The 24,180-nt window shown below is 51.4% G+C and overlaps 11 protein-coding genes across 11 annotated transcripts; 6 read left to right on the top strand and 5 right to left on the bottom strand.

The window, feature by feature from the left end:
* The first annotated feature begins 362 nt into the window (after nucleotides 1–362).
* Nucleotides 363–1,360, top strand: BU24DRAFT_236306 (uncharacterized protein). The gene is made up of 2 exons (XM_033522238.1): nucleotides 363–714; nucleotides 772–1,360. Exons 1-2 carry the CDS (start codon nucleotides 676–678, stop codon nucleotides 1,222–1,224), a joined length of 492 nt encoding a protein of 163 aa, XP_033381715.1. The 5' UTR covers nucleotides 363–675; the 3' UTR covers nucleotides 1,225–1,360.
* BU24DRAFT_236485 (uncharacterized protein) lies at nucleotides 1,285–2,058 on the top strand. Its single transcript, XM_033522239.1, has one exon. It carries the CDS (start codon nucleotides 1,512–1,514, stop codon nucleotides 2,025–2,027), a length of 516 nt encoding a protein of 171 aa, XP_033381714.1. The 5' UTR covers nucleotides 1,285–1,511; the 3' UTR covers nucleotides 2,028–2,058.
* On the bottom strand, nucleotides 2,059–2,772 carry BU24DRAFT_236213 (uncharacterized protein). The gene has a single exon (XM_033522237.1). It carries the CDS (start codon nucleotides 2,528–2,530, stop codon nucleotides 2,090–2,092), a length of 441 nt encoding a protein of 146 aa, XP_033381713.1. The 5' UTR covers nucleotides 2,531–2,772; the 3' UTR covers nucleotides 2,059–2,089.
* A 1,050-nt stretch (nucleotides 2,773–3,822) lies between these two features.
* Nucleotides 3,823–4,663, top strand: BU24DRAFT_452288 (uncharacterized protein; the record flags this gene model as incomplete). The annotated part of the gene is made up of 1 exon (XM_033531179.1): nucleotides 3,823–4,663. Exon 1 carries the CDS (start codon nucleotides 4,169–4,171, stop codon nucleotides 4,661–4,663), a length of 495 nt encoding a protein of 164 aa, XP_033381712.1. The 5' UTR covers nucleotides 3,823–4,168.
* A 585-nt stretch (nucleotides 4,664–5,248) lies between these two features.
* BU24DRAFT_434445 (glycosyltransferase family 2 protein) lies at nucleotides 5,249–9,090 on the bottom strand (the record flags this gene model as incomplete). Its single annotated transcript, XM_033530025.1, has 4 exons — nucleotides 5,249–5,373; nucleotides 5,437–5,766; nucleotides 5,821–6,311; nucleotides 6,368–9,090. The coding sequence occupies 4 exons, from the start codon at nucleotides 9,088–9,090 to the stop codon at nucleotides 5,249–5,251; spliced, it is 3,669 nt and encodes a 1,222-aa protein (XP_033381711.1).
* Nucleotides 9,091–14,253: 5,163 nt separating this feature from the next.
* Nucleotides 14,254–16,816, top strand: BU24DRAFT_493879 (HCP-like protein). Its single transcript, XM_033534001.1, has 2 exons — nucleotides 14,254–16,135; nucleotides 16,191–16,816. The coding sequence occupies exons 1-2, from the start codon at nucleotides 14,323–14,325 to the stop codon at nucleotides 16,436–16,438; spliced, it is 2,061 nt and encodes a 686-aa protein (XP_033381710.1). The 5' UTR covers nucleotides 14,254–14,322; the 3' UTR covers nucleotides 16,439–16,816.
* Nucleotides 16,817–17,620: 804 nt separating this feature from the next.
* BU24DRAFT_424373 (PLP-dependent transferase) lies at nucleotides 17,621–19,786 on the top strand. The gene is made up of 2 exons (XM_033528484.1): nucleotides 17,621–18,040; nucleotides 18,107–19,786. The coding sequence occupies exons 1-2, from the start codon at nucleotides 17,827–17,829 to the stop codon at nucleotides 19,516–19,518; spliced, it is 1,626 nt and encodes a 541-aa protein (XP_033381709.1). The 5' UTR covers nucleotides 17,621–17,826; the 3' UTR covers nucleotides 19,519–19,786.
* Nucleotides 19,787–19,879: 93 nt separating this feature from the next.
* Nucleotides 19,880–20,850, bottom strand: BU24DRAFT_424372 (TMEM14-domain-containing protein). Its single transcript, XM_033528483.1, has 3 exons — nucleotides 20,536–20,850; nucleotides 20,342–20,458; nucleotides 19,880–20,254 (listed from the first exon to the last, which is right to left on the bottom strand). Exons 1-3 carry the CDS (start codon nucleotides 20,536–20,538, stop codon nucleotides 20,048–20,050), a joined length of 327 nt encoding a protein of 108 aa, XP_033381708.1. The 5' UTR covers nucleotides 20,539–20,850; the 3' UTR covers nucleotides 19,880–20,047.
* Nucleotides 20,524–21,067, bottom strand: BU24DRAFT_236105 (uncharacterized protein). The gene has a single exon (XM_033522234.1). It carries the CDS (start codon nucleotides 20,976–20,978, stop codon nucleotides 20,598–20,600), a length of 381 nt encoding a protein of 126 aa, XP_033381707.1. The 5' UTR covers nucleotides 20,979–21,067; the 3' UTR covers nucleotides 20,524–20,597.
* Nucleotides 20,781–21,921, top strand: BU24DRAFT_442476 (defender against death DAD protein). The gene is made up of 2 exons (XM_033530530.1): nucleotides 20,781–21,405; nucleotides 21,570–21,921. The coding sequence occupies exons 1-2, from the start codon at nucleotides 21,157–21,159 to the stop codon at nucleotides 21,756–21,758; spliced, it is 438 nt and encodes a 145-aa protein (XP_033381706.1). The 5' UTR covers nucleotides 20,781–21,156; the 3' UTR covers nucleotides 21,759–21,921.
* A 71-nt stretch (nucleotides 21,922–21,992) lies between these two features.
* BU24DRAFT_394111 (cytochrome P450) lies at nucleotides 21,993–24,136 on the bottom strand. Its single transcript, XM_033525218.1, has 3 exons — nucleotides 23,659–24,136; nucleotides 22,871–23,596; nucleotides 21,993–22,807 (listed from the first exon to the last, which is right to left on the bottom strand). Exons 1-3 carry the CDS (start codon nucleotides 23,943–23,945, stop codon nucleotides 22,159–22,161), a joined length of 1,662 nt encoding a protein of 553 aa, XP_033381705.1. The 5' UTR covers nucleotides 23,946–24,136; the 3' UTR covers nucleotides 21,993–22,158.
* Nucleotides 24,137–24,180: the final 44 nt, after the last annotated feature.

The raw sequence follows: 24,180 nt of genomic DNA, 5'->3' as shown, positions 1-24,180 counted from the left end.
CAGGTTGGCAGCAATTATAAGCAGACAGATGGTGGATAGTACACAGTAGTAGTAGTAGAAGTAGTAACAGAAAGTGAAGAGTCGAGGGACAATAATCATACATACATTATCGATGAACCGCTGCCTTTGTCTTGTCTTGTCTTGTCTTGTCTTGTCTCGTCTTGCCTCGAGATGACTTTCTAGACCTCGACTGACTGCCCCTCTGGACTGTCTGGCCTATTCAGGCTGACTGGCGCACGACCACCTCCTGCTGGCTGACCACACGACAATAACCGACTGAACCGTTGACTGCTTGTCCAAATAACGTCTCCTCTCTACCAATCCAGTAATACTCGACGAATACGTGGAAAGGTGGAAAAGGTGTAGAAGATGTGATGTTGCTGTGCAGGTTGGTGATAGGTACAGTGTGTGCCGCCTCGGAAAGACACTGGTTTGTATATGGTAGTAGGATGGGAACGAGATATCTAGAGCAAACAAAAGCGAAGAGCAAAGTCTGATTTTGTCTATTCGGTGGGACACTGTTCCTGTATTATGTATTATGTATCATGTATGCATGTATATATGTATGTAATACAATTCCTACACAAAGGCAAGGAACCTAGGTAATCAACATACTACATACACTCCCTACCCGTACCCGTCATGAGCGTGTACTGTGTACGGTGAACCTACATTATGTGCCATGTACCCTACATATATTGGCCCACTCTCCAGGTACCTACTCCCTCCCATTGTCACATTCACATTCACTGTAACTGCAACGACTACTAGGTATCTCCCTCAGGCCAGCGATCACTCCATTTTTTTCTCAGTCCATGCGAAGGGGGAGTACAAGCATTGGGCTGCAACTCTGGCTGCAACTCGCCTGCAACCACCAGGGGGGAGCAGCATCCAGCATCCAGCATCCAGCATCCAGCATCCAGCATCCAGCATCCAGCATCCAGCATCCACCAGCAGCAGGACGACGGCGGCGGCGGCGGCAACGGCAATCCGCCTAACCAGCCCAGCGTTGCCAACCCAGCATCCCTCCAAACGACGAATATCCTCCGGCTTCTAACCGTTCCCATGTGTCCATGTGCACATGGATTGGCTCAACCGCCAACCGTCAGCACAAAGCCGCCAGCATCGCCCTCGCCTTCGCCATCGCCATCGCCATCGCCGACCCTCCGACGTACGTACTGTGTAGGTATAGTGCTGCTCGACATTACATCACATACCTTCTAACAACGGTCGAACAAACCTGTTCCATGTTTGTTTGGATTTCCTCATTCGGATGGGACCATGGACCCGTGATGCTGGGTCCGTCCGGTCGTAGGAGGAGTTAAGAAGAAAGAATGGGGAAATGGATTCGTAACGGTCGTTCGGTCTTGTCCTGCGATGTTGTATCGTTGTTAATTGATGTAGCATCTGCTTGTTCGTAGGGATAATGGGAGGTGATTAGGTTTGTTGAATATTGAATATTGGATGTTGAACATTGGGATTGGCATTCGGTCCTATGGTTGGTGTTGGACATGCTACCACCGTCTCTTTGGTATGTTATGCTATGCTGTACCAATCCCAATGAATGTAATGCCCATTATGCAAAGGGTGGCTTTGTCGACTTTCGAGTTACGATTCTTCTTCCCCGAATTATTTCCAGTAAGCATCTGCCTACTGTTTGGACAGTCACTTCATGCATGCATCTAGATATTCGACCCAGCAAACACATAGATCAAAAGCGAACGCGAGGGGACCTGCCGAAAGCCATCCCCATCATCACCATCATCACCGTCATTGGGACCCCAAAACGCCAAATCTCATCTGCATGTCCCCCTTCGTTCTCGCCTTCACTCCAAAAAAAAAAAAAAAACGCCCGGCTTGATTCCAGATCACATCCAGTTCACCACCCATCACCATCATCTCACAGACAGACATCGCTAAACAGCAAAAACCTCCAAACCATGCCATCCTTCCAATCTCACACACCCCCCATCGTCCCCTCCGAAAGGATTCCTCCAGCACAATTCCATTTCATCTCATGCATGTAATCTAATGTAACTAATGTACATAACTCCTCTCCTATTCTCGTGCAAAGTAAAAGAAAATCTCCTCATACGGAAAATACAACGTGCATATGTCCATACATAACATTCCGTATGACAGGGTGAAAGCCAAACATCAAACCACCCACGCACCACGGAGCCCCCCCAGAAACAAAGAAGAAGTTCCCCAGACGCGCGGATCCCGCCGCCGCCGCGTCTTCTCGCCTCGCTTTCTCCCGCGCGAGAAGAAAGGAAAGGGAACGACCGACAAGATGTGAAAGTTTCAATTCAATGGTGGGTGCGTGCAGGCGTGGTGTGTGCTGTGATGTGTCGGCAAGTCGGCGTGCGACAAAGCACCTTACTGTGTAGGTAATTTCGTAGGGCGACCGTCGACCGCCGACCGGTCGGACTACCACACATATGCCCTTTCGCCCAATGCGTAACTTTCTCCTCCGTCCTATAACGGAAAAACATGGGGAGGAAGGTAAGAGAGCAAGACATACATACATACATCCATACAGAGAAGGAGAGTATCAGGATTGGGAAAGAGAGAGAGGGAAAACACACGCGTCATGCATGCATGCGGGCCATCAGGAAACGAAAGTTTGCCGATGATGCTGATGATGCTTGAGGGAGTGAGACATGGAGAACGGCTCCCGGGGGGAGCAAAATGCGGAGAAGGGGAGTTAAAATTTCCCCATCAGATGATGTTTTACGTTCTTTTTCTTTTGTCGACTTTGCGTTTGCGGATGATGATGATGAGGTGAGGTGAGATTTGGATAGATCTAGAGGGGGAAAACGCGGGGAAGCCGAACGGAGAGGATGTTGTCATGGTTTAGATGGTTGTGAAGTATCAAGTGTGTTTTGCTACGATGTAGGTTTGTATGTATGTAATCACGATGCTTAGTTATGTACGCGTACTGTAGAGGAGTGGTTACGTCCATTAACTCCACCATTTACTCCACCATTTCATACACGCTTTCTACTCCGCCATGCCGAATGCCATAGCCCTACGCTCGCGAGCGAGCACAAGTACAAGCACCGTTGACATTCCCTCGCCTCGTCTGGGTGGCGTGGGCGGCGTGGCGGGGCGTGGTACATCATACACACAGTATCACGAGACAAGGCGGACGTGCGATGTTCTGTCCGTGTGGACGGCGGCAGTAGCAAGCAGTAGCAGGCCGTATGTACGGTACACCTGTGAAATAGCAGATGGAATGGATACCTACGTAGGTAGGCGGCCGGCGGCTGTGTTTGCATTTGCGTTGTGTTGTGTCGTGTTGCGTTGCGTCAGGTTGTGCTGTGCTGTGTTGTGTTGTGTTGCATCAAGTCAGAAGTTGTGTTGCTGTGTGCTGTGTGCTGTGCTGTGCTATGTGTAAGTAGAGAATGTGCGCGCGAGCGCCCGCGTGTTGGCTGGCATGCGTGCGGGTGGGTGCGGGCCTTCCACAACGTTTTTTTATGGGGTTGAGGGAGGGATTTGATTGTCGTACTGCTGGTGAGGGTGGGTGGTGGTACAATGAAAGGTGGCAGTGTGGAGCGGGTGAGCGAATGTAGAGGGTGGATGGTGGTGATGGTCAGACACATGTTTGGCGCTCCTTTTGTGGCATTCGATCAGTAATTCACAAGTTGTATCTAGCTATCAACTTTGGCTCTACGGAGTGCTCACTCTGCTCTGTTATTTATACGTGCTCCACATGTCAAACGTTCTGCCTCTGTTTTCATAGTGTGTGAACTGTATGTCCGCCGTACATAAGAACCACTGGCAAGTCAAATCGTTTAAAACATGAGAACCTCAATAGCAACACTTAAAAACTAATCTCATTCACAATAAACTAACTTATCAAATACCTACCATCCTCTCACCGGTGGACTGGTTCTCAATAATCACACTTCCCTCCCCCATCCCATCCGTCCTCCCTGCGACATCCCATCCCCATCGACACCCGACGACGGCGACGAAAACACTTGTCATTTCCCAATCCAGATTCACCCGCAGCTGTCGCTTCGGGTGCGAGGCGGGGAGGGACCTCCAGGTTCGTTAGTTAGAGCGAAAGGGGGGTGTGGGCGCGCGGAACATGTCGTGTAACGAGCAAGATTGGAGAAGCAAGCAAGGTAGGGGAAATGGATGTGTGTGAAGGTGTGTATGGATGGGTGTGATGGTGATGTTCAAGCTTGTCCGTCCATCTGTGTATGTGGTCATCTATTTCTTTCTTTCCCAACGACGTCGTCGTCAGAGACCTGCAAAACTCACTCTTCGTGGTCATGATGATGGTACTGAGGTTGTGATGGCGGTGGCCCGCAAAGCACCCTCCAGCGAACTATGTGTCGAGCCTCCTCGCTCGGAACTGCTGTACCACCCTTCCATAGATAGACTCTCACGCGCTGCCTGCCTGTCTATCCGTCTGCTAGAGTGCGGGACGAGAGCGGAGCGAAGGGGAGGGGAGGGGAGGGACAACACACACACGCCGCGCACATACCCATGGGATGAAGGTGTAACGGCGCACGCAGCTCGCTCCTCGCTGAAGACGGTGCTTGCTCGCTCGCTCGCTCGCTCGCGCGGCGCGAGGGCCCTTCGTCCATCCGGAGGGATGTCCACGACAGGCGCCACGGGCCCCGCTGGTGGTGGTCTGGCTCATGTGTGAGAGGGAAGGGTAGGGTAGGGTAGCTGGATAGTCCCTTGATGCCTGACGGAGGTGAATGGTACGGATGGGCCTTTAAAAATCTTTGGAGAAGAGAGGTCGGAGGGAAAAAAAGACTTTGGATTCATGATATTAATTACGTCGAGCTGTTTTTTGGGGGGGATTGCTCGCTCCACTGTACATACAAATGAGCAATATTGGCTTCTGTTCCTCCTCTTTTTCCCCCTTGGGCCCCTCTGCTACTGGCTCGATTATTGAAAATGATGGCCGTTTTTCTACATACACATCTACAGAGAATGGAGGGTGCCCTGACCGGCTGGAATGTATGGAGAAAAGAGAATAAATAAATAGAAATGGATGAGAAAGAGAGAGAAGGAGAAGGGTAAAAAATGGGATTTGGAAAAGTGATCCCAAGATGCCGTATTAAGAAAACCCTTAGAACACCCAGGAACCATGCAGTAACGACAAGGACGCGCTTCAGTGTGGTACAACAATGCAGTCTTTTTTATCCGTCCCCGTCTCGGCGGCGGCAGCGGCGGTGGCATCTTCGTCTCCTCCCTCTTCTACGCGGGACGCCACATTGCTAAATCAATTATCATAGTACGTGTCATAACCATGCTGTTGCTGTTGCTGTTGCTGGTGCTGCTGCGACCAGCCGCCCACCGAAGTGTGCTGCTGAGACCAACCGCCTGCTGACGCCTTGAGTCTTCGTTCTGTACACAAACATGTCAGTGAAAATGCACCTTCGGAACCGCGGCAAACTGTGTGATTCTTACCTTGTTCAAAATCGTGCCACCGTCGCATCGTGATCTTGCTGCTGTCAAACTCGCCCTCGTACTCAATGCCTGCCTTCTTCGTCTTCTCCCCTGCAGTCTTTCGGGTGTCGCCCCAGCTGAAGTCGTCAAACTTCCAGTACGCATATGCGGGGAGTACAAAGTTCCAAATTGGGAGCGACAGCAGGTAGACGAACATCCATGCGATGTACGACCAGCGGTGAGCAGTGACGACGATGAGAACGGCCGGGAGACCAAGAATCAATGCCAACAGGATGAGAGGAATCACGGGCGCTTCCGTGTGCAATACGGCGGCCTTGATAGCGATCGCGACTGACAAACGTTAGTACGTATCCAAGCCACCAGAACAGGGACTATAGCACTTACTCAAATAGAACGTGAAGGCAATGGCAGCCGGCAGCACTAGCGTACCGACAAGCTCGATGAAGACAACAAACTGCATGCTGAAGCAGAAGGTTCCACACAAATCCCGGACAAGCACCAATTCCATAAGGTTGTGAACCGTACTATTGATCCATCGCCTGCGCTGTGACAGGAGCACCTTGAATTCGTCGGGCACGGTTGTCTTGCAGACGGCCTGGGGCACAAAGACCTGTTTACGCTTGGGAAAGGTCTTAAGCATGAGAGTTGACAGGTATCGGTCCTCGCCAAGCAAGAGCAAATTCTTCTTGTGCAACGTATCAACCACGTTCTCAGAGTAGTGCTCGACAACATCAGGGTTAGCTAGAATCGGGACCCAGTAATTCTGGCCGCCCTTGGGGGCTTTGATGCGGTACATGCAGAAACATCCCGGTAGACAGGTGACACCACCGAAAACAGACTCAAACGACTTGGATAAATGGTGAGAGATGAAGTATCTGGTGTGTGTCAGTATTGGTACTCGCCTCGACAGGCGATGGACAGGAAAACTTACTCGAACACTTGGATCATAGACACCCATGAGTCACGCTTGTTTGCAATCTTGGTTTCACCACAGAGTCCCATAATTTCAGGGTCCTTAACCATGGCAGAGATCATGTGCGTCAGACTGTCAGGGAAAACTTTAGTATCGGCGTCAACCATGAGAACGATTTCGTAGTAGTCGGGCGACATTCCCGTGATCTTCCAGATTCCGTTGAAGATTTCGAATTCGAGCTCCGTCATGCGCTCATCAAACATAACCTTTTGCAAGAACGACATCAGGATGATTTGAGAATCACGCTTTCCACGGTTACCAGGCTTAGACTTCTCGGCCTCGTCGGGGGTTCCGCACTTGACTACGACCATCATTGGAACGCGTTGCTGCTTGTCAACGGCAATCGCACTCTCCTCGCCATAGTTGTAGAAACCAGAGTAGATCTTTGCCATGTTGTGTCTCTTGGAACCACTTGCAACGGCGACGTAGGAGAAAGCCTCGACCTCGTGTGGGAGAATTGTATGGTCCTTCATCATTCCAAGGGCGATTTCGGGCGTGCTCAAAGTTTCACCTTTTCCTTTAATCATTCCATCACAGATAACCAGAATAAGCTTGTGACTGTTGGGGTAATCGGTGGTAGCAATAGAGTCGAGAGTGGTGCGCAGACCGTCGGCACCTTCGGAGTAAGCAGTAACCAAGCAGATCGCATGAGCCAGGGGATAGCCGAAAGGCTGCCACTCAGAAGGAGGTTGGGGCACAACGGCTTCGTGGACAAATCCAGCGGGTCCTGGGCCTTCTTCGCCCATCGCGGTGGAGTATCGAGTGTCCGAAGTTCCGGGGTACATGGTGCTTGATCGGCTGTCTTGCGCTGAGTGCTTTCCATCGTAGGTGGGGAGTGTTCCATGGCTGGTGTTCAATTGTCTGTACATGGCGTTGGATGAGATGAGACGGGAGGAAGCACTCTGGCTGGTCATGGTTGTTGGCGGAGCGCGGGTCTTCGACGACTTCTCCATGGCGTACGGGCTGGTGAAACGGGAGGTGGAAGGCAAGAAAGCGCTACCGCGCTTGCTGGATCGGTCGGGTCCAGCTGGATCAGAAAGCTTAGGCGGTGGTCTGTAGATGTCATCACTCCACTCCTCAATCTGTTGCTTGCGCTGTTTCGAATCGACTTTGCCTTGCGATGTCTTGTCTGCACCGAACTTTCTGCTGATGAACCACTGGAAGGCGAGGGCTAGAACGAATTTGGCAGTGACGATGGAGAGAATGAAGACCAACGAAACGTAGAGAACGACCTTGGAAGCAATGCAACCAATGCTTTCAGTATCGACGGAGCCAACCTTGATGATCTGGGTAAAGCATTTGGCGACCTGCTTCTCGTAGCTTGAAGAGTATGCACGGGTTACGTCAAGGCCGCGGAGCTTTTGGTTTTGCCTGATCTCCATGAACTTGTTGGGAATGGTGACCTGCGACTGGTCAAGCCAGTCGAGGAGGCTGAGATCCAAGACATCGCCGCCCCAAACCATAAGGTCGCGGGTGCTGTTCTTCAAATCATCCCAGGTGAAGTAGACATCACCAGACGAGTCCAGGCCGTAGAAAGCACGTCGAGCGGTAGCGCTAGTGTGGCACTGGAATCCATTGTAGTAGGGGACAGTTGTGTTAGGCTTTGTAGATCCATCCTGGTTGAAGAGTTGGCATGGGAAGTACCAGGCCAGGTCATTGTTGGCGTTGGTGGTAATGTTAGAGCCTGGTTTGGCGGTAATCAGGCCTTTGCAGGCGCCGTTGACGTTCTGGAAGAGGAAGGAAGCATCCTGTCCTCCGTGCTTCTCGGGCAAGTCAAAGAGCACGTTAGCGCCCTCCGGGACACCTCGAGCCAGAGGATGTGCAGAGCCAGTGAGATCGTAAGCCTTTCCGTGAGCAATCAAGAAACCTCTGTCGACCTTGTTGACGCGGAGGCGGACGTTTCCACCGCTCGAGCAGACAGTCTCCGTGAAACCGAAGGTAAGATAACCAACTATTGTGCAAATCATGAGAATGATACTGACAAGGCCCATCTTCTCCCTCCAAGCGCGTTGCTGGGCCTTCTGAACTTTTCCGAAGCACTTCAATACTGCGTTTGGGCACCAAAAGGTGACGATGGCGCAGTACACGTTCCATAGACTAGGTGGGCGCAGGGCATCTCTCTCCTTCTGTTTCTGCTTCTCCAGCTTGTCCATGGTCTTGCTTCTGGTCAGGCGTCGCTGGGGGCGGGTGTTCTCGTCGAGGGGAGCTTGCTTGTCGCTGTAGCCTGCACTAGAAGGATTACGCAGATGCGAAGGCTTCATGTCGGTGCTGTCCGAGCTGACCGTCTCCGCCTCCATGCGGTCTTCCAGGATGGGGTCGTTTCCTGTCGTCGAGGGGTGAACGTGCATCTTTTGGGCATGTTTGCGGTAGTGATAGTTGGGGTGACTGGGATCGATTCGCTGGCGTTCTGGCCGGATAAGACTTCGTTTCCTACCCAAGTCAGGTCCTCCAGGTGTACCTGCTCCACCTCGCATGATGGGATCTCTTTCCATGGGCACCGGGGTGCCAGGTGATGGGAGAGCCCTCGAGTAGGATTGGGATCCGCCTTTGCTGGATGTGCGATCGTGTCTGCGGGAGCTCTCGAGGTCGGAAGTTCTTCGGCGGCGAGAGGGCGATTCTCGAAATGCAGGTCGCTGTTCTCTGCCCGGCGAGGAGGGATCGGGCCGCTGAGGGAGAGACATGATACTGTGAGGAATGCAAATCAGAGTTCTGTACCAAGGAGAGGCTGCCGAGAGGCGAGTTGAAGTGCGTGCCAGAGGTCACAGCAAGGGTCCCGCAATTAAACTCGACCCCTTGATTGGGATGGACGTACAAATGAGAGTATGGAGCCTCGCGATCTACTGTGAATTAGCTGTGCCTTTCAGCAAACAGCGCTTCGAGGCAAAGCGAAGGGATGAACAGCGGCGGGTGCCGTCGTCGGCAGTGGCGTAGTTTGAGTATGTATTATAGTGAGCGGTGAGGATACAGAGTATTGGTGATTGTGAAGTGAAGTGAAGCGATTAGAGGGTACAGAGTCGTAAGAATGTGGAGTGTCTTGTCTGTCGTGCAAAGGGTCAAGGAGCGACGGCAGAATGCATGAGCATGAACATGAGCATGAGCAAGATGCAGATACACAGGTACAAAGATGCAGGTGCGGTAGAATAACGATCGGAAGAGTACCGTGAACGAAAGACTGGAAACTGGGTAACAACAGAAACACTGGAACAGGAACTGGAACGGGGCGACCAGGGAGAAAAGAGGCTGAGGTCCGGTTGTTACAGCGACAGACAAAAGTCCCAGGGAAGGGGGAGTAACGAGGGTAAGGGTGATAGGACAGGATTGGGTAGGGGGCGAGAAAGAAGGATTGAGGGGACGGAGGGAGAGGAGGATTAGGGAGGATGGGATCATCGAGGGGGGGAAACAGAGCCGTGAGAGCCTAGAGGGGAGACTTACGGAGACCAACCAACCATTACGGATAACCCCTGGAATTGGCGTCAATTAGCATGGGAGGGACGTGAGCGTGAGCCACCACCACCACCACCACTACCACTGGCAATACTTGTATTACTCTGTCAACATGCAACAATATAAATAACTATACGCGGCCATATATCTTAAAACATTAGCCGCAGCCATCCAATGGAAAGAAAGAATTGGCAAATGGATAGTCAAAGGACCAATATTCATGAGGTCAAAATCTACTACGAGGTATATATTGGCAGCATACTTTAGTATGGAGAGCAACGGGACATACACTGCAAGGAGAAAATCATAGTAGAGCACGGAGTAGCATTTGGTATAGCACAGAATAATAAATTCGCCTCCCCCTTATGTCCGCTTCGTCTACAAAATACAGTACGGAGTACGAATAATACAAATGCAAGTACTTCCTTGTGATGGTCCAAGCCTAGAGGAGCTCTAAAGGGTACTAGCTAAGTCGTAACTAAATATACACACTCGTTACTCTAGAAACGGACTAATCAACACAACCCATGTAAACCATACGCTGCCCGCTGGCCTAAACCATCTTTCTCTCCCAACACTGTCATTTTCTGCAGGAATAATAATCCATTTTCCACCTTTTCTTGTTTCATCAAAGATCGTTGCAGTAATACAAATAGCAAGCAAGATTCTGGCTTTGAATACGCCCGTTGCGCAGTTCTCTCCCCTCTTTTCTTTCGTGGCCTGTGACCCGTCGCTTGTCGCCTCTGGCCGTCTGTCCCGCTTCGGCCGATTTAAGCACTTACTAAAGCCACTAGACAGGAGTAGAACATGATTTATCTCGCAGCATACGATGTCGATCATCAGAAAGAGATCCATTTATCATTATTGACATTCGAGAAGGTGACCTTCCCTTCGATGCTACCATTCTACTCGTATACACAATACTCAACCTTAACTACATCCTCCATAGGCAGGACTTACTACTTAGTACAAGTATTGTAGGAATATTAATCGCGACTTCGTATGAGGCCGTTTCGACTTTATTTATAGCCCACACGGGCATTGATGTGGTATAGCTTCAAAAAAAAGGAGCGTCCGCCTCCCGTCATGATGCCACTCAAAGGTTTTTTCCCATACACGGGGGCAAATATACATACTATCCCATGGATGCAGGACTCTCAACACGATATGGCCAGTGAGTTGTCTCACCTCAGTGTGCTTAAGCCCTGTTGCATCAAGTTATTTCGAAAGTCTACCCCAGTGTCCACTACTCAAGATCCCTCTCTCTCCCCTAATAATCGTCGTACTGCTCCTGGGTAGCTATTCCTACGACAGGCACGCAGCGCACACAGCACGCAGCACGCACGCCAGTCTCCCGCTGTCCAACATGTCTATGCTTGCAGCCTGTGCCTGCACTTGCACCTGCACCTACGGGGCGCCAAATTCAGGCCAGCGCAGGGCAGGACAAGGAGAGAATACACCAACAGGTCGATGACAGTCAGGCTGCGTACGCTACGTGCGCTACGGAGTTGACAAGCCTACCCATTCAGTCATGCCTACCCCAATACACCACCGCCTTTTTGGGTGGGCCAAGCAATATTACTTGTAAAAATGGTTTACATTTTCAAACGCGCTCGTCAAATCATCTCCGTTCGATCATCTGTTCATTCAGTCCTGTCTTCACAGTACTCTGTACCATTATTATTCACACCTTCATACCCGTGGTACGGCAGATCCAAACAGCAATTCCATCCCCTCTTTTAGTACAGGTATGAAACAACTGTAATCTGCTTTAGGCGAGCATCCTCATTTCCAGAAGAGAAGGACAAGCCAGGCCAGGCCAGAAGCTACTGGATTCTCTGGAGATCACAACGCCTCCTCGGCCAACGAACCAAGCCCAAGCCCATCTGAGAAGAGTGAGAAAAGACTCAAAAAGAGAATCAGCGACAGACCGAAACAGACAAGTCCAGAGCCCAGCCGCGGATGATGCACGGGCAAGAAATGTATTCGACACGGTCCTTTCATTGGCCACTCGCTTCGGTAGACTCGGTGCTCTGATCGATTGCGTTACCTCCCCCATCGTATTTGCACCTATTTGTGACACCCACCTCTTGACATGGCTTTATTGGGACTTTGATTTATGCGGGCTTCCTGTATGGCATATGCTGTATGCTGGGGCTGGCATTCTGCAATCGTGGTGACTATGGGCGGCCACCCTTCAACATTAACTCCATGCGGCAATTCAAACGATGCTGTGTCTCTTTTTTTCTTCTTTTCTGCATCTTCTTCACTCTTCAGCTTCTTCAGCTCTTTCAGCCAGGCTGATGCTTGCTTTTCCATGTCTCTCCTGCCAACTTTCCATACTTTTTGGAGCAAATAACAGGATCAAATGCATCTCCGGTCGAGAAGAAAGCTGGTGCATTATTAAAGGCTAAAGTGACAGTCCACGATGCCAAGTAGATGATCGCTGGGTGAGTTACCACATCCCCGCGCTTCCAAGACGTACTGTGTCGGTAGTGGCATCCTTCGCTTCCATTCAAAGGTTGGTCCTCATAGTCGTACTACGACGTCTAGCACAACGATCACTAAATGAAGAGACATGTTCCAATATCATTACATTCAATGTATCTGCCCTACCAAGATCGCTCGTAGCCTTCTTGACAAGAAGATGTGGAGCGCCGAGCTAGAGGGGTGGCCCCGTCGTTCTTGTCTATCCACATTCCATTTACCCCCCTCTAGGCTCTACCTACTCCTCTCGCCTCGCCTCGCACCCTTGTAATTCGTCCATCTTTCTTGGTTATTCTCTTCTCTCTCTGTCTGTGACTATTAATTATGTCGAATACATTTCTGCCTAGGTAGGTGTATGCTGTCCACAGCATCGGCCACGCACCTCGTTTCAGCAACGAGCTATCCTGGTCGTTGAATGTCCTGCATTCGTTGATACATTCCTCATAAGCCTCACAGGGTATGATGGCAGGCAGTCTGGCAGCAACTAGGTCCCAAAGAAATCAAGATACGACAGGAAAACAAGGTGACGGTCTTCATAAGCATTATTTACACGGCATCCAAAAACCCGGCATGCCTACAAAAATTGGGTCAGTATACGGAGTACTCCACCTTCTATCGATTTATGTGCTTTTCTTCTCCATCAATATCTGTTGCAAGATCAGCTTTGGATGTCTCAAGTCTCTTGCTCTTCTATTCTCCGGGACTCCATTACTGGGTAGCTACCTCAATGCGCCAGCAGCCGCCCGAGTAAGCCATCTCGTCCTTTTTCAGCCGCCTGACCTCATCCCATAACGCAATTGCGCCTCCAGGCTTGCCCGTCTTGTATAGGCCCCCAAAGCTCGAAGGTCTACGTAGGCAGCACACTGGCTACTTTCTCCTACTGTGTATTATTGCTAATAGCAATAAACTACCGTTCAGTTCTATTCTGTGGACATCCCCACAGGTGCAGCAGACTACACAGCAATTACTCCATCGATCGAGCTAGCCACGGTGCAATAGGGGGAGTGTGCGGCAGTTCAGTCTCTTTCCCCCTCTAATTGTCCCTCTTCTCTCCAATTTTTTTTCTTGCGGTGTGGCTCTTCGCGCAAGAAACATAACGCGGCTATCGAAAAGCAGAGAAGCCGGACCTCCGCGCCGCCCTCTTACCTCTGTCCGCTAGAGGTTTGGTGTCTTCGTAACTGGAGAGAGTCAGTAGTCGAGTGGGTCTCCTTTAAGGGTCCTCCTGTGCCCTCTCGCTGAGGAACCTTGCCGGACGTCTACCTACGTGCACTTACCTACACTTTGCTGTATTATTGTACAGAGTACTTACTGAGGTACGCTGCTGCACTATCATACTTGGGTGCCGTACTTCGTCCTGGCCTGCCCTGTCTCGTTGTCTTCGTAGAGGCGACCTCGTTTCGCCCTGACCTACATCTCCAATCTGTGACATACCAATTCACATACTACACCCCAACTTGCATCATTTGCTCCGCCGCGCGGGCACCGCTTCTCGCTCACCGGATCAGCTTTGCACGACGCAACTCACTCGCTTTTTGGTCGTGATTCAAAGCCTCCACGTCTCGGATTGTTGTCAGCTTTAAGCCACTTGGAGCGTTCCTTCCCGTCTCGCCTTTGTGAGCCTCCCTCCATCCCTCCCTCCCTCCCCCTACCAGGTTCCCGCAGATCCAAAAGCTCGGCGCAATCCGCCTATTCCGCAGATCCAAACATCGCACTGCAGCTTTTTCTTCTTCTCCTGGACGAAACACTGACTGGTCACAGTGCATTCCTCGTGGGCAATTCATGCCATAATCCACCGATCTCTCGGTGCGCTGTAACTTTCGATCGATTCGTCTTCGCTTCGAGCTTCATCTCCTCCCCCGCCATTATACCTCGTTGAAACTTTCTCCCCGCACTGCACCAAGTCAGGCTCGACCAAAAAAGTTACATATTCACAAATAAAGGCAGGACCCATAATAGAGGAGTCTTAAAGCTCATAAGCGGTCATGGCATACCAAGGGGATACAGCAACTCATCCGTCAGGCAAACAGCTGCCACCGTCTCCATACGAAAGCAATGGCGTCTCTAGGCACCGAGAGGACGACAATTTTAGTCGTTCGAGCTCAGAGGGCCGCTCCCTATCGCTCCGCCGTAAACCTGTCCCCGACGTTGCACAGCAGCCTGCCATACCCTCTTTCAATTTCGGCCAACACGAAGACGCTGTAGCCGGGGGGCGCGAATCGAGACTGTCGGAGTCGTCTTTTGGAGCAAGCTCAATGGGCCATTCGCGAACGCCCTCGAGAGACAGTCCGGATCAGAGAGGCAGTGGAGCTTCAGATTACGTGCCAATGCCGCAAGACATTCCTTTCCATCAGCTCAACATTAGCACACCTTCGTACAATGCAAGATACTCACATGCAGGCGAGTTAGACATGGCAAGTGCTCAAGAGGACTCTTCAGTATACAGCCCAAGGGTAGACTCAAGGCCAGACTACCAGTCTGGTGGCTATTATGGTCAACCTACACCTCCACCACCTTCGGTCCCACCTCATGAACATGTGCAATCGCCAAGGTCCGGCTCCCAGCACTCTTCCAGAAGCAACAATAGTGACCCTCGAAACGGTAACTTTGATTTTGGACCCGAGGTGCCCCTCCAGGTGCCCCGTAGCACTGTCCAACGACCCAGCTCTGCGTACACGCTAGGTTCGGAACTTCACCCCGGGGCTGCACAATCCCCACGTCTCTCCGTCGGAGGCGGAGGCTCTCCTGTCAACTTTGGTAGACAATTGGCCGTGAATCGACGCTCTCCTGACGCCAGACCTACCTCTTATGTCGATCTATTGAACCTACCTTATAATCAGCAAATCGCCCCTGCTTCCAATCTTGGCGGTAACACTGCGCTTCGCAATGTGGTGGGGCAGAATGCGTCTCTTCAAGATACTAAGAAAACTCTGGATATGTACAAGGCAAATGTGAAAAAGACCCAAGATAGTGCTGTACAGTATGAGTTTGCTTTGTACATGGTGCAGATTGCGCGGGAATTGAGGGCATCCGACCATGGTGCTGATACCCATGGTTTATCTCCATTAGAGCTTCTAAGAGAGTCCCGACAAATATTGCAAAAATTGGCCGACCGGAGCTACCCCTTCGCACAATACTATCTTGCCGACGGCTATGCGTCGGGTCTCTTCAATAAAGACAAGCCTGACTACGATCGAGCGTTCCCACTTTTCGTTGCGGCCAGCAAACACGGACACGCAGAGTCGGGTTATCGTGCAGCACTTTGCTACGAATTTGGGTGGGGTTGCCGCAAGGACTACGCCAAGGCAGTTCAGTTCTTCCGCGCTGCAGCCTCGAAGAATCACCCTGGAGCTGCCACGCGCTTGGGCAGAGCGTGTTTGACAGGAGACATGGGATTGCAAAATCGCTACAGAGAGGGCGTGAAGTGGCTCAAGCGAGCCACGGAATCTGCTGACTACCAGTACAACTCGGCTCCCTATGAGCTTGGTCAATTGCACGAGACGGGATACGGAGACGACATTTTCAAAGACGAGATCTACGCCGTGCAATTGTTCACGCAAGCTGCCGAGCTGGGACATCCTCAAGCTGCATTGAGACTGGGCGAGGCCTACGAGCATGGGCTGCTCCGCTGTCCGAAGGATGCCGCTCTTTCGGTGCATTATTACAACTGTGCCGCCCAGGCAGATATCCCAGAAGCTATGATGAACCTCTGCGCGTGGTACATGGTCGGAGCAGAGCCAGTCCTGGAGAAGGATGAGAACGAAGCTTATGAGTGGGCTAAGAGAGCTGCTGAGCACGGTAAGTCATAATCTTCCAATATACGGTATGCCCATTGCTAATTTAAGAATTACAGGACTTCCCAAGGCAGAATATGCGATTGGCTATTTCACCGAGATGGGCATCGGATGCCGTCGTGATCCTCTTGAAGCCAATGTCTGGTATGTAAAGGCCGCCGACCACGGAGACGACCGAGCAAAGCAACGACTGGCCATTATTCAGGCTGCGGCATCCGGGCAACCAGTCAGTCCATCCGCCCTGGAAAAGACCAAAGGCAAGAAGGGTGGGAAAGATGGGAAAGACGAAAACTGCTGCGTAATGTGAGCACCCGACAATGCATATTTTGGATTCTAGATGGGAGGGTTGTCATGATCTCTTTGTTTTTATTGTCTCTTTTTCCCCAACCCAACCATCTCCACACATCTGCGTCTGTTTTTTACTTCGGGACTTGGGAGTTCCGATGGCACCTTATTTCCACGACTACGTTTGGGGAGTTCATCTGTTTCGCATTGGGAGGGGAATGCATAGCATTTTCAGGCCGTTGTTTGTTCGTTGCAAAAATTTCCGGGAGTCTGTAAAGTCCTTTTTGGCAGAAGGAGCGTTATTTGACGTCTAGGCACGGATACCAGAGAGTAATGGCGGAGTTACCCAGTAGTTAGAACGAAAGTATGAAATGAGAAAGAGGATGGATAATGTCTGTTTAATCCGGTTGTTCGCGGCTTTGCTCGAGACGTGTGAGGTGAATGAAGGCTCATGACCAAATGATGGATCGAGAGTTCCGACCAATGGATCTGCTTCTTCTTACGTATGTTGAGCGGAGTAAAGTGTGCCATGGCCATGTACATGACTACATACTGGTCACACGCTCTCAACGTTCATTGTACCAATTGGCCAGTAACACGCCGAGCCGAGATCGCTGTCGGAGTATGAGTTGAAGTCTTGCAATCCGTGCTCCGCTTCGCACATACACATAGCACGGAAAAGCACATGTGCGTACGTGGTACGCACGTACATATATGTATAATCTATGTATGTACGTCTTCACACCGCCCAGCCTATCTTTCACCTATCTATCAACTCACTACGGCGTGAACTCGGAGAGTCGGAGTGGTGTACTTGGCAGGGCGCGCGAGGAGCTGTTATCCGATGACGCTACATCTGATCTGCATGGCTTTTGCGTAAGGTTGGCAACGTTGGAACGTGTATCGGTGTCGAGTCCCTCGATGTGATTGGCGATGGAGGAGCATCCGATTTCCCAATCCGCAGGTAGCCGATCCTAAACGGGCAAAGGAGACAAAGCAGCGTCTCCGATGATTTGTGTAGGTAGAACTACTCCGTACCTGGTCTGGTTATGGTAGTTCAGGGAATCAAATCGTGCAATTGCGAGTTAATGTGGGTTTCTCTCAGTAATCATACTCCTTCGCTAGTCCTACTACGATAGGGCGTGATGGAGGTGTACTTAGGTAGGGCGTGCGGGAACTTAAGTCATTCCTACCTACTTTCCTACTTAGATAAGACGACTCACACGCTGCTATCTATCTACTACGTAAATACCTACTTCCCGAGACAAATATCTGGTCACTGTTGTGTCACACCTACACACATCAACTACCTGAGTAACCGAAATTCACTTTCCAATTGACTAAGGTCCACCATACCTTTACACACGTTCCGCCCTCTACCTGACTCATTCACTTACACACATTTCCGCAATGGCACCTCCTGCGGCCATTGAAGTCGAAGCCGTCACAGATACCACTGGAGTCACACTCCCCAATCCTCTGGCGGCCCCCCTCAAAAGCAACGAGATCTACGGGAGACGGAGGAAGACTGACAAGAAACAATGGGGTGTAGCTGCTCCTTCCAACAGTGCCCATTTTAGGCATGGTTCATGTGACCACAAGCCCAAGGCAAAACGGTGGGATAGTATGTCTACAAGATTCTCCATTACTGATAAAATTAGCTCAAGATGCTAATACACTATCGTTCCAGACTATCTCTCCCATGAAGCTACAATTCGAAAGGGCAATTCCCTGAAAGAAGCAGCCAAATACCTAGCCACCCCCGGCATCATCTCCCTAGGCGGAGGTCTTCCCTCCAGCGAGTACTTCCCATTCGAGGAATTGAGTGTCAAGGTGCCCAGTGCTGGCCACTTCTCCGAAGCTGAGACCAAGGATTCCGGCGTCGTCCTCACGGCTGGCAAGCACGATCTCGCAGAGGAGAAGTCGATTTTCGACATTGCCACTGCCTTCAACTATGGCCAGGGATCTGGCGCAGCACAGCTCGTTCGATGGGTCACTGAGCACACTGAGCTCGTCCACGACCCACCGTATCAGGATTGGAGATGTACGCTGTCCATCGGCAGTACCTCTGCTCTCGACATGAGCTTCCGTCTTCTTTCAAGACCCGGTGATGTGGTTCTTTCAGAAGAATACACGTTCTCCGCCGCAGTGGAGACGGCGCTCCCTCTGGGTCTACGTGTCGTAGGAGTACCCATCGACACCGAAGGTCTCCTCCCAGACGAAATGGACTCCATCCTCACCAATTGGGACGTCAACGCCCGTGGCTGTCGGAAACCCCATCTCCTCTACACCGTTCCCACCGGCCAGAACCCAACCGGTGCCACCCAGAGTGCCGAGCGCCGCGCAGCAATTTACCGCGTCTGCCAGAAACACAACGTCATCATCATCGAAGACGAACCCTACTACTTCCTCCAAATGAACCCCTACACCGGCCCCGACGCCCCCGCCGTTCCCCCACCCACCTCCCACGCCGACTTCCTCCACCGCCTCGTACCCAGCTACCTCTCCATGGACGTGGACGGGCGCGTGATGCGTCTCGACTCCTTCTCCAAAGTAATCTCCCCGGGCTCCCGAGTCGGCTGGGTAACCGCCTCAGAGCAGCTCGTAGAACGCTATCAAAAGCACGCGGACGTATCCACGCAAGGCCCCGCGGGGCCCTCCCAACTCATCCTCTTCAAGCTCCTCGACGAGCACTGGGGCCACGCCGGGTACCTCGACTGGCTCATCCACATCCGCATGGAGTACACGCGGCGCCGGGATGTCATCCTGGCCGCCTGCGAAACACACCTCCCCAAGTCGATCGTCTCGTGGAAGCCGCCGTCCGCGGGCATGTTCCACTGGCTCAAGATAGAATTTAAGAAGCACCCCGAGTACCCGGCCAAGGACATCGAGACGCTGGAGGACCAGATCTTCATGCGGAATATCGAGCATGGCGCGTTGCTTATGAAGGGCAGTTGGTTCTATGCGGATGGGAACGAGAAGCATGATACGCTGTTCTTCCGCGCGACGTATGCTGCGGCGCCGGCGGATAGGATTGATGAGGCTATCAAGAGGTTTGGCGAGGCGATTAGGGAGGAATTTGGGTTGGTGGGTAAGGAGTAGGAGAATGGGCATTGAGATGATTGAAAGTTTCCTCATTTCATGGGACGGGGAGAGGTATATGATTTAATGAATGCCATGGATGGAAACGAAAAGAGTGTTGTATCCAGGAGAGTTCAGTCCTCCTTTTCGATAGATTGGAAGAATGACTTGTTTCGGGACGCAAGAATCTGGCTCCCAGACAAAAGAAAAAAAGTCGTAAAATATCTCGAAAGGCGAAGCGTCTTCGTAGTTGCACTTCAAACAGTCTTGATAAATAGCAAATATAAACATACCTTACTTCAGACACACGAACATTCAATACCATCACATCTCTTCTTTCCCTCAAAATGCTTCCCCCTCTTACACCAATTGTGAGAGAGAGTAAAAAGAGAAAAGATTCAATTCAATTCCATTTCCATTCCCACTACATAATCCTACAATGCCCCCCCAATTCCATCCTCCCCAAGAAAAGAGGAAAGAAGAAAATGGCAATCCCATTCCAACTCTCCTTCCCCCCTGCTTCTCCTCCGTCATCCACCCAAATCCAACCTTACGCCGCACTCCTCCCCCCCTTCGCAAACGCGCTCCCGAACGCAAACAGTCCCAACGCCGCGAGAACACTCAACCCCATAGGCAGCGGCTTCCCGCTCTTGATGGCGCGGGGAATCGAGCTTCCGGCCAGCAGGACGGACGCCAGGAGCGCGAGCTCCACGCCGTAGGGGTTGCGGTTACGGATGCGGAGGCCGCCCAGGATGTACTGCTCAATTTTAGTATGTGTGGTTCTTAGGGTTGAATGGATTTAAGGAGAGGGGAAGGGGGAGGAGAGGGAGGGAAGGGGACATACAAGGGAGCCGACGGTGAGGCCTGCGGCGATGGAGGGGATGGAGCCGGTGCGGACGTAGCCGATTGTGCCGCCGCCGGCGGTGAGGGAGCCGAGGACGAGGGCGACGGTGTCGAGGGACTGTGTTTGGGGGTGTTTGGTTAGCGATTGGTGTTGTTGATGGGTGTAGTTGATGGGGATTTTCGAGACGCGCTTACCATTGTTGCTTGAGATGTGATGGGTTAGAGTGGGTTGTAAAGAATGGATGGATAGAAGGAATTCAAGTACTGTGACGGCGGACGAAGTACGAGATGGAAGTACGGAGGAATCGAGAGATGATTTGATTGCTTTCGCGTTCTAGAACGAACAAAGTAAGTAAGTAGAAGGACAACGCGGAGTATAAGAAACGAGAACGGAGAACGATGCAGATGGCGGGGGAAGCTCTCCCTTCCCGTTGCATCATCAATCGATCAACCAATCCAATCATCGTACTTCCTCGTACAAACCACAGATGGCCGCTGTCCGTAGACGCCGAACCGCCGATTCGCTTATGAGAGCTCCATCCCTGTCTCCTTGCCCGCCCTGGATTGGCTGAGCCTAAATTTGCTTGGCGAGACGAGCAACCCGCTTTTATCCATCCCATCTGAAGTGCACGGGCCATCCGTCGTTCAGATGTGCCTTTCTGGCCTCAAGCTACACTGAACACTGACGACGACTACACCACGAAACAATCCATTCCGAATCAACAACCCCAGCCCAATTGACCGTGCCAACACGGAGCCACACTCTCTCTATCTCCAACTCATACCTCGAATTCCTTTACGCTTAAATCATCCACAATGGCGCCCAAATCCAGAGCCCCCGCAACCACCCCATCGACAACAGCTCCAACCACCACCACGGCATCCACCCCCGCGAAGTCCTCCAAATCAGGAAGCTCATCAGCTCCACAAGACATCCTCACCGGAATATGGAACAACTACGTGAATAAGACGCCGTCGCGCGTGAAGCTGCTCGACACCTTCATGGCGTTCCTCGTCGTCGTCGGCGCATTGCAGTTCCTGTACTGCATCATTGTTGGAAACTTTGTACGTCGAGTCCTGTCTTTCTCTTCCTCAACAAATGACATACACCAATTCCCTCTTCACCTACTCAAACCCTTCTTCTCCCCATACCTATCCTCCCGATTTCCCCCACGAAGTATAGCAACCGCACAGGATGTCAGCAAACTAACACATACGGAACCCCACAGCCCTTCAACGCCTTCCTATCAGGCTTCAGCGCGACCGTCGGCCAGTTCGTCCTCACAGCCAGCCTGCGCATGCAGACCAACCCGGAGAACAGCAAGGAGTTCGAGGGCACGTCGCACGAGCGGGCGTTCGCCGACTTCGTGCTCGGGAGCTTCCTGCTGCATTTCTTCTGCGTCAACTTCATCAACTAAGAAGCATTGTTACGTGTCGTGGTCTGGGAATGTGGGGCACGGGAGAGGGACAGGAGGCGACACTTCGGTGGTTTATCAAGCGGAAAGATTGAAAGAGAGGGTGGAATAGAGAGTGTCAGACGATGTGGGGTCATTGAAAGAGGAGGTGTTAGGCGTATATCTTGGGGAACATCTCTCATATGCGTGCGGCTTGCATCTGCATAGCGATGAAGACGAAAAAACATCATTTCTTGTGACATAAGGATTTTCTATTAGCCAGTATCTCAATCGAGACTTTCTGTCTTGTTGGTTTAACGCTTCGGTTTGCCCACCATGAATGCTGACATCTTGAGGAAATGCAGTATACGTTCGCTTGCTGAAGAATACGCCGGCAGCCTCGCTGTAAAATCTCCATCACATCCTACTGAATAAACCCCTTCCTCTTCCTCAACCGAACCGGCACATCCACCTTCGGCCTGATAAACCCCATCGCCAACCCCTCCTCCTCGGGCAAAACCTCGTCTAACACACTCCAATCCACCAACTCCACCTCATTCTCCCCCAGCAGCAACGCCAACGTCGACAGTGCCACGTTCTTCGCAAAATGGCGTCCGGGGCAGATGTGCGTACCCCCACCGAACGGCACCCAACAGCCGGAGATGCCCTCGACGCTGAACCGTCCGTCGGCGGTGAGGAAGCGCTCGGCCCAGAAGTCCTTCAATGGCTTGGAGACGGTGAGGGGTCGGGCTTGGGACCAGAGTGCGTGGTTGAGGGCGAGGGGGCGGCTGAAGACGAACGCGGTCGTGCCCTTTGTTAGTTTGTACTGGTCGTCGAGTTGAACGTCTGTTTGCTCGACGGTGCGGGCGGTTGCGGTGGCGAGACGGAGGCGCAGGACTTCGGAGTGGAGGGATTGGAGGAGGGGGATCGTGCCGAGTTTGGAGATGTCGATTGTGTTGGAGTTGGAGGCGAGGTGTTGTTTGATTTCTTTTGTGACCTTCGTTTTCAAGGATGGTTTGCGGAGGACTTCGAAGACGGTCCAGAATACGGAGGGTAGGAGGTTGGAGTTCGATCTGGTTCAAATTGTTAATTACATTGTGGGTCATCGTTCAGGATGCGGAACTTGTTAATCTTACCCTTGCAATATTCCAAGGTTCTCGCTCGCTCTTGCTTCGGCGTTCATGCCCTCCATCGAGAGAAATGCCTTCTGTCTCGCCCGAATGAACTTCAAGCCCCATTCGTTCCAGTCAGCTTCGTCATCCAACACACCATCGGCCTTGAGCATTAAGTCCTCCCACTCCACGAAGTTCTTTAACAGCCTATCGCGAGTCTCGTACGCAGCGCTCGCCATAAATCTCGGCGTCCCCGCAGAAAACGTGTCCAGGTTACGGTCAAACTCCCAGAAATCCGCGATCGTGCGAGGATACAATTGCAGGAACTTGGTACCGAAGATGACATCGATCATCGTCCGAGTGATGATCCGCTGGAAGTAGGAGAACATGTCCTCTATCGCCACCCAATTTCCCTCTTTGAAATGCACGGCGGCCAAATTATGTCGTAAATCAGCCAGATAACGTTCGGAAAGCGTGTTGAGATGAGGGCCTGTGAAGTACCTCCTTGGAAGACTGATGTGTGCGTATTCGATTCTCTGTTCTTCAGGCAAGTGGGAGGCGTCCTTGGTATACACTTCGAGAGCTGACTTCGGAGCTCCGAAAAGCTTGCCGAATATTTGGGCGTGGAGCTGTCGGATAGACATCTGTTTGGCCTGGAATACTGTTCGGATATGGGCGGCATCAGTGACAATGGCGAATTTCATTGGGCCTGGTCGGACAAGGAAGGGGGTTCGTTCGCCATATTCTCTCCTAACAAATTCTCTTCAATCAATCATCATATTCACAGAAGCTATCCTGTAGGGTTTCCTTACAAGATGATGGTGAAGAACTTGGCCAGCCCATTGATCAAGAAACCAAATCCGTGGTATAGACCGGGTATCATATACGGTATAGTAGGTGGTTGTGTGATCTTACTTTTGTTGTTTCTCGGTGCATTGAAGCTTCTTGTTGACCAGACGGTTGTGAGTAAACATATGATCGCAAAGCTTGACAATATTGAGATGTAAGGATGTTGACGGATGAATCCAGCAGTAATATCGGCACAACTCGGGCCGCTGCTAGAACATGACGGAGTTGAATGAATCGTAAAGGGATCCATTGTTAATCCCTATATATCGATTGACAATGAAGATAGCAACGAAAACAGGAGAAAAGAAGAAATGTTAAATCTTATGCCGCCCTAACGGGTAGCATACGTTACAAGTTGTGGATAGCTGCGCACTTCGACACCTAATTTAGCACCAGGCCATTAACCTTTTCAGAAGGTCTGATGGCTACGGAAGAATAGTCAATGAAGATGGATGAATCAGGATCGATGCAATTGACATGTTGTA

Source organism: Aaosphaeria arxii, assembly GCF_010015735.1.
Source record: "Aaosphaeria arxii CBS 175.79 unplaced genomic scaffold BU24scaffold_6, whole genome shotgun sequence".
NCBI lineage: Eukaryota > Fungi > Ascomycota > Dothideomycetes > Pleosporales > Aaosphaeria > Aaosphaeria arxii.
The sequence above is the reverse complement of the archived record's forward strand: the minus strand, read 5'-3'. Positions and strand labels throughout refer to the sequence as shown.

Coding starts and splice junctions, on each gene's coding strand:
- BU24DRAFT_236306 (XM_033522238.1), top strand. CDS start 676: ATGTGCCATGTACCCTACATATATTGGCCCACTCTCCAG. Junction 715..771: donor TATATTGGCCCACTCTCCAG/GTACCTACTCCC, acceptor AACGACTACTAG/GTATCTCCCTCAGGCCAGCG.
- BU24DRAFT_236485 (XM_033522239.1), top strand. CDS start 1,512: ATGCTACCACCGTCTCTTTGGTATGTTATGCTATGCTGTACCAATCCC.
- BU24DRAFT_236213 (XM_033522237.1), bottom strand. CDS start 2,530: ATGTATGTATGTCTTGCTCTCTTACCTTCCTCCCCATGTTTTTCCGTT.
- BU24DRAFT_493879 (XM_033534001.1), top strand. CDS start 14,323: ATGGCATACCAAGGGGATACAGCAACTCATCCGTCAGGCAAACAGCTG. Junction 16,136..16,190: donor TAAGAGAGCTGCTGAGCACG/GTAAGTCATAAT, acceptor TAAGAATTACAG/GACTTCCCAAGGCAGAATAT.
- BU24DRAFT_424373 (XM_033528484.1), top strand. CDS start 17,827: ATGGCACCTCCTGCGGCCATTGAAGTCGAAGCCGTCACAGATACCACT. Junction 18,041..18,106: donor CAAGGCAAAACGGTGGGATA/GTATGTCTACAA, acceptor CTATCGTTCCAG/ACTATCTCTCCCATGAAGCT.
- BU24DRAFT_424372 (XM_033528483.1), bottom strand. Junction 20,255..20,341: donor GCCTCACCGTCGGCTCCCTT/GTATGTCCCCTT, acceptor AAAATTGAGCAG/TACATCCTGGGCGGCCTCCG.
- BU24DRAFT_236105 (XM_033522234.1), bottom strand. CDS start 20,978: ATGGCCCGTGCACTTCAGATGGGATGGATAAAAGCGGGTTGCTCGTCT.
- BU24DRAFT_442476 (XM_033530530.1), top strand. CDS start 21,157: ATGGCGCCCAAATCCAGAGCCCCCGCAACCACCCCATCGACAACAGCT. Junction 21,406..21,569: donor GCATCATTGTTGGAAACTTT/GTACGTCGAGTC, acceptor GGAACCCCACAG/CCCTTCAACGCCTTCCTATC.
- BU24DRAFT_394111 (XM_033525218.1), bottom strand. CDS start 23,945: ATGGATCCCTTTACGATTCATTCAACTCCGTCATGTTCTAGCAGCGGC. Junction 23,597..23,658: donor AAGTTCTTCACCATCATCTT/GTAAGGAAACCC, acceptor AGAATTTGTTAG/GAGAGAATATGGCGAACGAA. Junction 22,808..22,870: donor AACCTTGGAATATTGCAAGG/GTAAGATTAACA, acceptor AATTTGAACCAG/ATCGAACTCCAACCTCCTAC.